This window comes from Mchenga conophoros, linkage group LG12 (genome assembly GCF_057382185.1).
Source record: "Mchenga conophoros isolate Kocher_MC1m ecotype Shallow Benthic linkage group LG12, M_conophoros_male_GT1.1, whole genome shotgun sequence".
Taxonomy (NCBI): domain Eukaryota; kingdom Metazoa; phylum Chordata; class Actinopteri; order Cichliformes; family Cichlidae; genus Mchenga; species Mchenga conophoros.
In genome coordinates, this window is record NC_140537.1 from 24,226,748 (window position 1) to 24,241,451 (window position 14,704).

Consider the following 14,704-nt stretch of genomic DNA (forward strand, 5'->3'; position numbering starts at 1 on the left):
TCGAATCTTTTCTATTCCTGAACTTCTGTGCTATGATGATCTGTCATAGAAGGACATCAGGTTCAAATAGTAACAGCTGGACATATCCATAACACCACAGACTGAGCCATACAGCATACTCAGCCTCACCTACACAGTCAGTCAGACTAAGCATCAATAGCTGTTCTCACAAGCAGCAGCTGGATACTGTTAGAGAATCGCCTTTCATAATGAGGAATGAGCGATAAATGCACCATGTAAATGGTCACATTATCGAATCATTTCCATATCTGTATTGTGAGTCTTTTAATTGGCACTGTATTATAACGAGACTCGAACAACGTGGTTCTTATGGCTCAGAAGGAATGCAAAAGCAAGGCGATAGCGTTTGTTTGGTTTATGGCTTTAAATACCAGAAAGAAAACTATCATCTTGATGTGGTTGTTGTTCTTTTCCTTATGAAAAATGCTAAATGGTAAATGGCCTGTATTTGTACAGCGCTTTACTAGTCCCTAAGGAAAAAAGCTTGATGAAATGATGAAATGAAACGATGCGTTATTTCTGCTAAATGCACACAAACACATATGTTAAGTACACATGAGCGCGAAAAGTCTGCTTTGGTTCGCTGTTTCCGCCGTGCACTAATGCAGACATAGCAGGTTTTTTTTTCATGGTGAGCACGCTCTGAAGCACAGCTAAGTGAGGGAATAATTTGCATTTCAATCTTTTAATTTGTTCCCTTTTTGTGAAATTGAGCCAACTTCTACAAGCTAACTGGAGTGAGTACAGAACCCCCATTTCAGCATCCCCCCTAAGGGCGATCCTATAATATTTGAATATCTCTTTCCCCCAGTTGAACTTATATTAAACTCACATTTATATTACACACATTGAATTCTTTGGGGGTTTCAACTTAAGTCACGTTCTAAACATGACACGACTGCAAGGATCGCTTTGATTTGCTGGTTTCTTAAGTGTGAGTAAGAATGTAGAGAGCAAGTAACGAAGAGAAACACCTTTCTGACCAAAAAGAGGACTTTGCTTTTCAAATTGTCATTTACGAAATAACTTCTTTAAACCTAACATTTAAAGAAAAAAAAACAAATGGCTTGCAAAGATTTGTTGCAGTTTGATGGCACATGCTGCTTTTCTGATATCTGTTAGAACATGGGTTTACCATCTATATAACGAACACATGCACTCAACGGTCTAATTTTAATTAACTTAGCTGATCCATGTTTGGCCAGCTCAGTTTGGTCTTGTATTAACTTCTACAAACATACATAATACGTGTATTCTATACATATGTATATACTACACAGCATGTGTCTGTATGGAGTGCACACTTCAGTAGAGGGAGGGTCCAGAGCAATTTGTCGGGCGCAGAGGTGAATCACAGCAATATAAAAAATTAATATAACGTTCATGAATATCAATAACTCTGATGCAATTGCCATAATATCAGCGCTTCTCCTTCACATCACATGTAGCTCTAAAGTACAATACAAATAATCACAAATCACAAAATAATATGGATTTATTTGCATTATGTGAGTTTAATGTGCTACCGAGTAATTAAAGTGCTTACCTCTGAGCAGTATATTGGGCTTCACATTGCCCACAGATCACACCTGAATGTTATGCTGTAGCTTGAGACTGTGTGGTGCAATATTCTTTATTTTATCATAGTGGCCTTGTTCAATAGCAAAATGAAATAATTATGTAAATGATATTGGAAAAATGTGAGTCATATTAGCCTATGTGCACACGCAAGGGCTGCCTACTTTGTCAGCGGAAATGCACATTCATAGGAGGATTTTTTCTGAGATGCAAATTTGGTTGTCAAGTTGCTGATTGCGGTGTCTATTTGTTATGCTAAGTGTAATCAAGACTTTGCTGTCACAATCAGAAATTTAGATGACAATCATTTAACAATCAGTTCAAATTTCACTTTATTAAAAGCTTTTTGTTGCTGTTGAGTTACTGTAATTTCAATTAGCCTGAAGTTAAACTGTGTGAATTGCTCAGGGGGGTGGCTGCGGTTCAAGAGTGAGTTGTCTGCTCATCGGAAGGTCGATGGTTCGATCCCCAGCTCCTTTAGTCCGTGTGTTGAAGTGTCCTTGTGTAAGATTGCGAGAGTAATAGATTAAAAGTGCTTAGTAAACCTTGCTTTTTGGTGTGTGTGAATTTGAACTTGTGTATAAACTTCAGCCATATTTTTTGAGGATGTCTTAAAGTTCCTATACGTATTCAGGGAGCGTACAAGGAAGGGAGACACCATTGGGGCACATCCCTGAATTGGAAACTTCGTGCATCTCAGCTCAAATCCACAACATTACCAGCCTGCTGGATCTTTTTAATGGTTGCACTTGATGGCTTGAAAAAAAATTGCTAACCACATGGAAAATCCCTCTTCGCTTTGGCTTATAGCCAGGGGTATTAGAGGTGGCACATGTACAATGTAGAGATTGAAAAGCAGAAGGCAGGAGAGGTGATGGAGGAGGGATGCATGCACTCTGTCATCCTCCTCCTCCCTTTTTCTATTCTCTCGCTTTTTCCATCTTCACCCCGGCTCCTGCACTGTAATATGTCTTTCCCAAGTTGTTTATAATCACTGGGACACCGTCAGACGGGAGTGATTGAAGTGCTAGAGGAGAAATAGATGGTAAAAAAATAAATAATGATTCCAGCAAGTCATCAGACGGTGGAGGGGTATAATCTGAGGCAGTGGAGGTGCTTGCTCGGTGGTGAGATTTGAAGCTTTACAAGAAAGCCACACATATATAAAACCCTTCAGGATGTGCCCACCGCTCGACTGGCTTCAAAGCTGCACTCATCTCGAGTTACCTTTACTGCAGAATGTCAACAAGGATGGGGAAAAGAGGAGAAGAGCAGAGGAGGAAGGTAGTAAGAGATGCAGAAAGGAGGCAGGCAGAAAAACTAAGAATGTGTGATGCAGATGAATTGGCTTATAGAATAATTTTGTTTGCCAAACCTGCGGGAAACAACAGCACCTGTATCTGTCAAATTTTTCATCCTCCTTCCTGGATCTACATGTTTATTCCTCTCAAAGCAAACAAATAACAGTGTATAGACATATGCATATTCCTTTTTTTGTGAGTTTATGTTTGGATTCTTTGATTTTGTTTGTCTTGAAAAGCTGTTGCATTCGTTGCCTTTAACAAAAAGGAAATCAATAGCACTAAAATTATAGCCTACCCTGGGAGCAAGTTCTTATACTGTCAGGAACTCTAGCGTAAGTCTTTGAGTTTCTTTAGCAATCCAGTTCACTTAAGATCATTGGTATTCAGGAGGTAATACTGATGATATTTTGTTGGAACCTGACTTTAGAAATCAGTGCCATGCATAAACACATAAACACTGCCTGGAGCTGGTGTAAGGTATTAATTACATAGCTCATAATTGCAGATTTAAGAGATTATAGTATTTTTCCGATGCACTTTTTTCCTTTTTTTTTTTTTTTTTGTCACTTAAAATGGCTCTAACTAGCATATTGGGGGAGGGTGATACATTTGCATCTTATTTCTCGTCTTCATTTTTTCCCTCTGTGCTTCATTCAGTTAAAGTAACACTATATTTTATGTACTATAAATGAGTAATACTGAATGATACTATATATATCATTTAGTGTGACCTTGTGTAACCACATGTTAATGTGACTTTCAGCTGACATTGTGATGATTTCATACTAAAGATGTAGTAATTCATTATAAAGTACTGAGATGCTTGACATTTGTTTTTAGAGAATTTAAGAATCTCTAGATTTCTTTTCATTTTAAAGTCTGAGGAAACATTGTTGCAGAATTCTGTGACATGATGACAAGACTTTTGATGATGTGGGTGATCACTGACATTTATTTGATATCGTATAAGACTTAGACAACAAAAGAAAGTCTGAAACTTTTCAAAATACTTTAAAAGATGGATTGAATTTTATAATCATAACCTCAGTTTAACATATTTCTGATAGTGTTGACACATGTACAAGCAATGAAGCAAAACTGGTACTGTTTGGTGTTTTTCTCTGCTCAAAATCCTATTTGACTGTCCGTTTGGTATGAAACAGCCATATGTGCAAAGCTAGATTGTGGAAGACTTGATACGTTCATGTGTTAAACGGAGATAACCTGTTGTTATTTTTCGAGACACTTTTCAGTGGTGTGGAAGAATGAAAAGTGAATGCCTAAAGTGTTGTTAAAAAGAACCTTACATCATCTTACGGGAAGATTGCATGGATTCCAACTGGGGGATGACATCAGCTGAGCACACTCTAGCTCTTTTTTACTCATTTAAAAAAACAATACTCTAATGAACTACTCTGCTCTTATTTCATCCAAGAATAACCAGAGTGTGATGCTTTAAATTTGAAGAGATGGATCAGAAAGGTTGGCAGCAGGAGTGTAGATTTGAAAAACTGATGATGCATTTGAGAGAAATTGATTTCCAACACTGGGTGCAGACATTCCTTATCATCTAAAATTGCGGAAAGGGAGAAAGATACAGATTTTTTTTTTTAAACACATTACTTCTTTTCTATATGATGATAAAGATGATATGGGATGAGATTAATAGTCAGTAAGTCTTTGCAAATGGGCATCTCAAACACGCACTGCACCAGCACCATAAACTAGTGTCTTGAAGGAGCTTGTTTACACTGACAGCATGCAGTAAAAGAGCAGAGAGTAGACTGTCGATATGGACCGTGCACAGTAACGGAGCTGGTCCTTATCATCAATTTGTCCAGCGTCGTCTTCTAGCGGTTGACCTCTTTGTCTCATTTACTCTGAAATGTGGCTTTTTTCCCGACAGAGAAGATAAATCTCTCTATTAGGCTGCTTTACTGCAAGTATTTACAAAACACCTGTACATAGAACAGAGAGCATGTTGTTTCCCCTGACCTCAGGTTGCACTTTCAATTACAGGTTCTTTACTTTTCAGACTAAAGAACAGACAAATGCATCACTTATCTCTTACGGTAATGGTGTTACTTCAGTTTGGTTCATTATTCTGCCATTGTTATGTCTAAAAATGACAACATTAAGAATATGGAAGCTCAATGAGAATCGTTTATTGCCACTGTAATACTTTTTATTGCCTCACTGAGATTTTTATTTGCTTACAGTACACTAAGACTCATTGTGTGCTTTCATCAACCAGTTATGCTGCACTCTATGTCCTGACTGTCCACGGGCCAAGTAGCGTGACTTAACCTTTGACCTTTTAAATATGAATTGCCATCACTTCTGCATCTGTATTAGTTGATCATATATGTCACAATACTCCTTGCCATTTTTTGCATAAAAATCTTTAACAATCTCTTGCTTTCCTTACCTATTTAGCTAACTGAAGTGCAAATTCAATTTAAAATTCAAGAGCTGATTTGTTAAGGTGCTGTGACTCATTAAGTCTTACGAGTGACACTGAAAAGGACTGTCCTGCACCTTTGGCTGCTTTTGAAACAAAAAGTCTTGGTCTGTAAATCACCCCATCAAGTTTACAGCATCATACATGGGATCAAGGGCTTTTTAGATTAATCATCATTCTCACTGATTAATTTGAGTCAGGGCTGTGGGATGGGGGTCATATCCGGTGCTCCCATTTATCTAAGCACTTGATGTTCTTCCCTAATATTTGGGCAGTGGATGTGTGTGAGTGTGTGTTTGTGTGTGTGGTTACCTTTGCCAGGACCCCTAAAAATGTGGGATATCCAGAAGTGCAGTTTTAACAAACGAATCTACACGAGTCTCATCCTAATATTAGTTCATATTTGATACCTTTAGCAATCATGCTAAAGGTATCAAATGTATTCACTCAACAGGTTGGGAGTGGTTGGTGGAGATGGTTGGTGCTACTTTCCAAGTGGTAGTGAATCTTTGAAAAGCAGTGCAAAATAGAAGTAAAAGTTGTGCCTTAATGCTGCAACCAACACATTTCAAAAGGTTCAGCTTTTACTTTCAAGGTGAATATCCTCTGTTTCTGGTTTCATCAAGTCATCATCAAGTTTTATTATAGTTCAGAGAGAAATGGTGAGCAGACATCTTCCATGCAAACTGTGGGTGATCCAAAGGAGTCAAAAGGAGTCTGCAACCCCTTTCACCAGTCAACAGCCAGCATCAGCAATGACTTGTAACATGTTGGGGAATGCACTTTCTTTACTAGAAACCAGCAGTTGCCAACTGGTCTCTGAGCTGTGTGCCTGAAGTTTTAGATATTTCAGTAAAAGAGCAAGACGTTGCAAGTTGAGAGACAGAATGTATTAAGATCCACAAAAAAGTGTGTTATCTGCTTAAAGGTGGGTTTTACACAGCTCACACCGCAATGTCAAACTTTTATTGTGGACATTTTCACTCTTACTAATATCTTGTTGCATTCTCAATCATCCAGGTAAATCTCCAAAAGTTGATTCTGTTCATCTGGACGTAGCGTTTTGTGGGAGAAACGTTTCACACGGTGGACCGACACATCAAATTCACCAGGGAGGATATGAAAAGTGGCAGGTTAGCCTTCTTAGACTGTGAGATTTCCATCAGTAATGGGGGACATCTAAAAGCTGACGTGTACCGTAAACCTACACATACGGATCAGTATTTAAGGTTTGACTCTCATCATTCACTGGAGCACAAACTGGGTGTCATTAGGAAGCTACAACACAGAGCGAACACCATCGCCAGGAAGGCAGAAGAACATCACATCAAGAAGGCCCTGAGTAAATGTGGTTATCCCAGCTGAACTTTTGTCAAAGCTGGAAAGGCACCTAAAGAAAGCTCCAGCTGATCCAGGAGAGAAGGACAACCGCTGCCCAAGCAAAAACATGTAGTGATCCCATATGTGTCAGGAGTATCGGAGCAGTTGAGATGCATTTTTTCCAAACACCGGGTCTCTGTGTCTTTTAAACCCCAAAACACGCTGCGCCAAAAACTGGTGCACCCCAAGGATCGGGTCCCCCGACACAAACAGAGTAACATAGTGTACGCTGTTAAGTGCCAGGAGGATTGCCAGGATTTATACATCGGGGAAACCAAACAACCTCTGGCGAAGCGGATGGCACAACACAAAAGAGCTACCTCGTCAGGCCAGGACTCTGCAATCTATTTACACCTACAGGTCAGTGGACACTCTTTCAAGGATGAGGATGTACACATCCTGAACACGGAGGAACGCTGGTTTGAGCGCGGTGTCAAGGAGGCCATTTACACGAAAAGGGAAAGACCATCTCTGAATCGAGGAGGGGGCCTAAGGGTACATCTTTTGCCATCTTACAATGCTGTGATTGCAGCCATTCCCCAACTTTCTGTGAATGGTACTCATGGCCATTGATCAGTGAGTTTTGGTCAGTGGTTGTTGATCAATGGTCATGAGAATTTGCATAATTAAGATTAAGGAACTGACCTCCCAGCCCATTGTTCCTTCAGTGAGCTGGTTTCAGTCATTATGCAAATGTACTGTCTATAAGATTGGGGAAACCTGCAGTCAGCTGAGACTGAAGAAGTCACTTTATGAGTGACGAATCGTTTCTCCCACAAAACGCTACGTCTAGATGAACAAAATCAACTTTTGGACACTATTACTAATACTTTATAATACTCAACTGATCTGGTTTGCCTGGCCAGAGTTTTTCCTTGAATTTATAGCTCCACTATGATTGCTGTGGATGAGTCATCAGACCTATGAGGAGTTATTGGCTAATAAATTCACAGTGTTGGACAACAGGTTCAGGGGTCGACCAATCATGTCCCAAACATTTTGGATGAAACTGCTTGCTTTTGTCTTTTATTTTCCCGGTGAAGATTAAAAAACAAAAAACAGACTTATAACATAAAGGTTTTTGCTGCCAAGCCCTATTGTTTAATTATCTGACTGTTTAAAGATGTGCCATTGTTCTTGGTTGTATGCATATGCTTCATCCAAACTCATGCCAAATAAATTTCTGAAAGTCCCTGCCCTTTTCCAAGAAGTTTCCAAGGACAACTTCCCAGATGGTTCCGTGTTTACCAAACCATCTGGAGTGTCAGGTTACAAAATATCCAATCAAGGGCTGTTTTTTTCTCAACAGAAATCAGTCTCGAGGGTTGGGAAAGTCAGGTTGCACTACAATATTCTGAAGGGCTTCTTCTTTTTTTTGTCCAATAATACCCAAAACATCAGTCTGTTCAGGCAAACAAAATTAGATTGTGAAGCTGCAAAAAAAAAAAAAAAAAAAGATGGGAAAATGAAATGCCAAGGGGTCTTTTAGCCAGCAAAATTGCAAGTTAATCAGTCGGTCAGTTACACGGCCAAGGGGCAGCTATCAAATTAACTAATCAATTATGTAGATATCCAGCAATCCAATTACTCTTTCAATCAAAAAAGACAGAAAGCAGCACTTAGCATCAGGCTAATGGAAACCTGAAAGTTAGGGGAAAATACATTAAAACTTGAAAGACAGCCACATGGTTCATAGAGTAATTTGAAGAACTGCAGCATCCTTAGTATGCCTCTTTAAATGAAGTTTCAGTTTTAATTCCTAGTTTTGAGTTGTGTAGGAAGAAATAAAGTAATCCTGTTTGCCCAGAGCTACACGAGTCACAGCTGAGAATAAGAGGAGTAGCAGGAGAAACATGGGGGTAAGAATGGAGAGCTATATCGAGGGGACACAACGGGGTGCTTTTGAAGCCGCCGAGCTGTATTTGCAAAAGCTGCTTCATGGCAGCTATGCTTCTCTTAGGATCCTTACGTGTACCCGTATGCAAACTGAGACACCCATACACTCCTACCTTTAAAAAAAGTTTTTCAGGAGTTCAACCAGAGGAAAACGTAAAAGTTCTTTCAGAAAAGAATCTCTGAATCCTAGACAGAAGATTACTATGATTTATTTTAGTAGTCTTGATTAGCTTAGTCAAAGGAACCCCGAAGAAGAACGATAACATTATTAGTCTTGTATCTGTATAGAATGAGTTAACCCAGCTGTCACCTCCTACCAGTCAATCTGAATCATTTCGATTCTGAGATACATGTACTCTGTTCAGAAAGTCTGTGTTTGAAATGTCATGCTGACTTCACACTATCCGTTGAGATAGCTGCTTAGTCGTGAACCTCTAATAACGCACAATTTTTTTTGTCATTTATCCTCAGACGCCATTTTCTGATGAAACAGGATAAAAGGTGTATTTTAAAATGATATAAAAGGTGCCGTACATGCTTTATGCCTGTATATGTGCCCATGAAACCTGACACAACCACTCACTCACTTGGAGCGTTTGCTGACTGCTGTTTCAATACTAAATGATAACATCCATCTAAGTCTTTCCCCTACTATGAAATATGGTTTTGAGAGCACTCACTATAAATGATGCTTCTCTTGGTACAATATACTTTAGTATTGGATTTTATAGAACTATACATTTTTACAATACCAGGCAATGCTTTTAGAATCTTCTACTGTCCAGTTTTGGTGACCGCATGTAAACTGTAGCCTCGGTTTCCTGTCCTTAGCTTACAGAAGATCCACCCAGTGTGGTCTTCTGCTATAGCCTACCTGCTTCAAGGTTTGATGTGTTGTGTGCTCAGAGATGCTCTTCTACATGCCTTTGTTTGTAGCTAGTGGTTATTTGAGTTTCTGTTGTCCATCAAAGAGTTTTAACTTTATCCTTTGACCTCAACAAGGCATTTTCACTCAAATATCTGCTGCTCACTGGATATTTTATCTTTTTTTGACCATTCTTTGTAAACCCTAGAGATGGTCGTGTGGGAAAATTCCAGTAGATTAGCAAAATACTGAAATACTCAGTCCAGCCCATCTGCCACCACCAACGATGGCGTGTTAAAAGTCACTTAAATCACCTTTCTTGGTTTAAACAGCAGGTGACCTATTTCGATAAGTGCATTGAGTTGCTGCTGATTAGCTATGTGCGTTAATGAGCACTTGAACAGATGTCCCTAACAAAGTGACCAGTGAGTCTAAATTTCAAAAGTGTTGTCCTGATCATCTTTCCCTGAGGATTCAGGGTTTTTTTAAATTTATGTGAGCTATAGATCATTAAAATCTCTGATGGTAGTTGGTGACGCGTGAAAGGTGAACAGTGACATATTGCTCAATAAAATCATATATATGCTTTTTGGCCACTCACATTTAGGATGAGATAATGAGACACTAAAAGTGTCTAAGTGTAACGGTATTATAGGCTTATAGCTGTTAAGAGATAGAGATAGAGAGATGGAGATTATCTCACATTTTTGAGCTTTTAAATCAATGCTCGCCTTATGATCAAATAAGCTTAAAGTTTCTGTAATATTAATCTGCTTCTGTCTTTCACACACACACACGCGTATGTATATATATATAGATATATATATAGATATCCATATAAAGACTAGGAAACGAAATGACCTTTTCTAAAAATCTGCTCTACGTGATTTGATTCCGAGCTCAAAATTTTGTGACACTTGGATGTCTAAACTCGCCAGCTACATTAATATTTTATAAAAGTCACTTGTGCAGCCAGAAATCAACATAAAAATTGTTCTGAGACTGGACAATGGCTTTTTTTTCAGTGAATTAATTGGTCCTCCGTGGATATTGCCAGTGTGAAACCCCAAATCCCCAAATACCTTCTGCAGCTGGAACGATTCACAAAGGTCATGTTTTAGAAGCTATTGAAGTCCAAGATACTGCAGTCACGCTCAGGCATGTACTCGGACGTTTTTTGGCACCAAAAAGCATCTCTGCCTGCTGGTTGCTTTCATTCATGAAAATGCTTCATCTCATCTTCCCACGCACATTCCCATGCACAGTGATTTCTTAGGAATACTGTGCTGGCTTATTATTTCGATCATTTCATTATAAAGTTTCTTTTTCATAAAAAAAATAGCTGTTATGTAATTACAGTGACACATACTTTTCTTCAGGTTACCTGATAAAAAATTAAAATTATTACACAACCACTTTATGTGTGACCATTTACTGAAAAAATGAAAAGATTGAAACATTTTAAAGACATAATTCACGATGCCATGTCATCCATACAGTATACGTTATAATGCCTTCGGGCTTGTGCTAAAACCTGGTGTCAACAGCAAATCATGCAAAGAAGGATAACAGAAAACATGTAGAGGGAAAAAGAGATAGTACGTTTAAAATAAATCAAACGGTATACAGGAAGGGAAGATGGAAAAAAAAAAGAATCCAGTGGATATAGAGAAGGTGGTGAGATAAAGAGAGAGAGAGATTATGTGGGTGTCAGATATATTATTGAGGCTGGGCTAAGGGAAGTGGGAGACATGAGAGCATTGGCTGGTCTGTGCTGATGTAACCGTGATCACCACAGGTATAAAAACATACATTTACTGCATAGCTACAGTAAATGTATGCAAAAACACTGTCGTCAGTAAGCAAGTGTGTGGGTATGAATAGAAAGGCTACCCCACACAGCTACCTGAGAAGAATGGAAGAGCCAAAGATAAATGTGTCCCGTTTTCTGCGCTGGTTAGTACACAAACAAATAGATTCCCTCTCTCTGTCTCTCTCTCTTTAGTTTTTTTTTATTTTGTTGTTTTCTTGTTTTTTGAGGGCTACATTTGGAATGACAACCTTTCTTGAAAAACATATAAAGCGGAGCCAGTTTGTGTTTTACTGTTGCAGAACAAGATTTCAGAGGACAAGGCCAGAAAAGCTGTTTATAACACAAGAGGAGGATAAAGCGATTTTATATTTGAAGACAAACAAGCCACTTTTCATTGTAATGTGTTCCCGGCAGCATCTTAATGGGAAAGCCTGACAAGCATTTTGTTCGCATTCATCACATCTTTTCAACAGTATTTATTGCAAAAAGCAGGTTACCGTTTTTTTTAAATGTGCATCCAAATAGTTTTTTTTTAGTTCTTAGTTATATAAAGTGTATTAAAACATCACGAGACAATGGAAGACAACCTCTGATCACTCGATGCTTGCCAAGACCTAAGATTTCAAATGTTACTTAATGTATGATTATTTATAAACTGGTTTTCATATATCAAAGATTTTCTTATCGCAGTGATTTGGAATTTGTTATTTTGATGTTTTCCAGTTCACAGCAATTTCTTGCAGTTGATCCGACCATGTGAAGATCAGATCTATGCCAAAGCATCAGATCAAATCCTGTTAATCCAATGATAATCGTTCAGGATGTGCTTTGCTGTTTTCACAGCTTTTTCTCCCGCAGCAAAGAGCTGCTTTTTTTTTCTTATACCGTGATTTTGACTCTCTTTTTTTCTCTCTTTTGTTTTCTTACTTTTGTTGCAGGTGGAGAGGTGCCTTACACCACCCTAGCTACAAGGATGATGATGGGGGTTTGGTGGATGTTTGCTCTAATTGTCATATCCTCATATACTGCCAATCTAGCAGCTTTCCTCACAATCACGCGTATAGAGAATTCTATACAGTAAGTATTCAACAAATTTTTTTCACCTACTGTTTTTAGTGGTAGCTACCATACTGACTGATATATTGATTTAAATGTTTTCAAGTAAAAACTGCCACCTTTATTGTATCCTTATTGTTGTCATATTTAGGTATATTTAAACCTATGGAGTTAAATGATTCTCAAAAGAGTTACAAATGTGTATTGAACATTTTGTGTGTGATTTTGGGTATACACAATTGCATACTCCAGTCCAAACATAGAGCAGTTTGAACACATACAACCCAAATGCATAGGGCTAAAACCTGCATAAATACGGATCATTTACACGCTAATCTGTAAGTCCATCTTCACAAATCTTTTCATTTTCACTTTCAAAAAGGTTCCCGTGCAACTGTCTAAAGATAGTTGTGACTTTCTGTTCATTCAAATATCGGGAAATACGTGTGCACCAGTCACCTGATCATCATGCCACATGTGCTCGCAGGGTGCTGGGGTTTTGAGACTCTTTTCACACTATCAGTTTGGTACAGATGCACAAATGTGAAACATCTGTTTTCCTTGAAATAACCCAGGAATACAAAGGAGGCTTGAATGTCCTAGTTTTCCACTAGCACTTGAACTCAGCTTAGATTTGTGGATCTGTGCCAAGCTGGCAGTGTGCAAAGACTAAGAGCCTCAAAACCCCAGAGCACATGTGTTGTGATTTGTGCATATCAGGCGACTGGTGCGCACATATTTGATTTATCTGTAAGTGAGCGAAAAGAAAGTTGCAAATATTTTTAGATATTTTCATGCACGGGAAGCTTTTTAAAAGTGAAAGTGGTCAGACTGGTTACATGGAAAACTTGAGCTTGAAAATATTGTGTTGTAAATGATCGCTGTTTGTTCAGGTTTCGACACGAGAATTTTTAAAATAATGTTCAAATTGCTTTGTATCCATGTGTAGATTGGCGCATGCGTTTGTAAGTACTCAGAGTTACACACAGATGAATTGTTTTACACATTTATAAATCTGGTTTATGCCTGTGGATCATATCATACACATTTGTAACCTCTTTAAGACTCATTTAACTCTATTTAAAACTGCACAGCACATCTAAATAGATGCACAACCTCTGTACTGCAAAGAAAGATGAGCCCAAGGCAAAAACTACATATATACATATAGTGCATTTGTATAAATGTGTGCTTTCAGTTATGATTGCACGACACCACGAACACATCTTTCTGTATAAGTATACAAGTATACATGACAAATCGTGCCTAACACACAGACACACACTGCATGCACCTTCAGTGTGCTGAAACCCGGCAACACACAAGCATGCATGCGCATGCAGATTGCTTACACACACGCGCAGTTAATTCTTTACCCTTTCTTTTCTCAAGCTCAGTCCTCCATTATATTAAACTGTCTCACATATGTGTGTGTTTGTGTGTCCGTGTGTGTTCTACTGATCAAGGTAGGAAGAAAAAATGGCAAAGAGAGTTAGTGAAACAGTCAAAGTATGTTGAAATTGTTTTTAAAAGTGTTTTTGCAATCTATTTTTTATTTTTTTTGCCTAGGTATCAAGGCAACTAGAAAAGCTGCCTACGTTCAATGCACACACACACAAACACGCACACACACAGACATTTCCTGAAGCGCTGTGCCCTCTGTTTATCTATCCTTGTGATAATATGTTTGCCTGCTTCTCTCCTGGTGGCACTAGGAAACGCTCATCTCTCATTGGACTAATCAGCATGCCGAAGCATCCGCTATGCCCGGCAGTGCCACAGTTAATTGTGCTTGGCTTTGGAATAAACAACATTTATTTCTCTAAATCTCACAACTATCTGTTTCTTAATTTGGTTCTGTCAGTTTGTCTCTCTGTCATTCTCTTTTATGTGTTTAGAAGACCTTTCCTTTAGTTTACTTTGGTCACACTGCGCCCCTCATTCATGCTGTTGTTTTTTCTTCTTTGTTCTACGTCCTTCCGCCCAGCCTCTTGTAAAATGTGTCAATCTATAGTTTCTTTCTTTCTTTCTTTTGTCTGTCCTCAATTGCTTTTTGTTTGTTTGTTTTTCACTTTGCTGTCATTAATGAGTGGCTCTCAGTTTGCTGCCTCATTCAGCATACATTGAGCTAATTAAGGATTTCCATAAATTTTAATGCATTATCTTTAGTGTGTTGACTCTTCTTGGGTCATTAGTGTCATAATTACCAACTAAACAGCAGCACCCACATGGCCCAAGGCCTCCAAAGATGGGTTTTGGGGATAAGTGGTGAGATGGAACATTCCTAAAATAAACTGAGAGTAATTGTAAAGTGTAACAAAATCTCAATG

The 14,704-nt window shown here is 38.5% G+C and overlaps 1 protein-coding gene across 4 annotated transcripts in view; it reads left to right on the plus strand.

Moving 5' to 3' along the window:
* Positions 1-14,704, plus strand: part of grid2 (glutamate receptor, ionotropic, delta 2) — a 548,235-nt gene that overhangs the window by 461,098 nt on the left and 72,433 nt on the right. For all 4 annotated transcript variants that reach the window (XR_014894671.1, XR_014894670.1, XM_085294681.1 and 1 more), the window contains exon 12: positions 12,257-12,395. Coding sequence is in view for 2 of the 4 variants with exons in the window: in XM_085294681.1 (XP_085150807.1) it covers positions 12,257-12,395 (139 nt within the window). In the remaining 2 variants the exon portion in view is untranslated. The remainder of the gene's footprint in view (positions 1-12,256; positions 12,396-14,704) is intronic.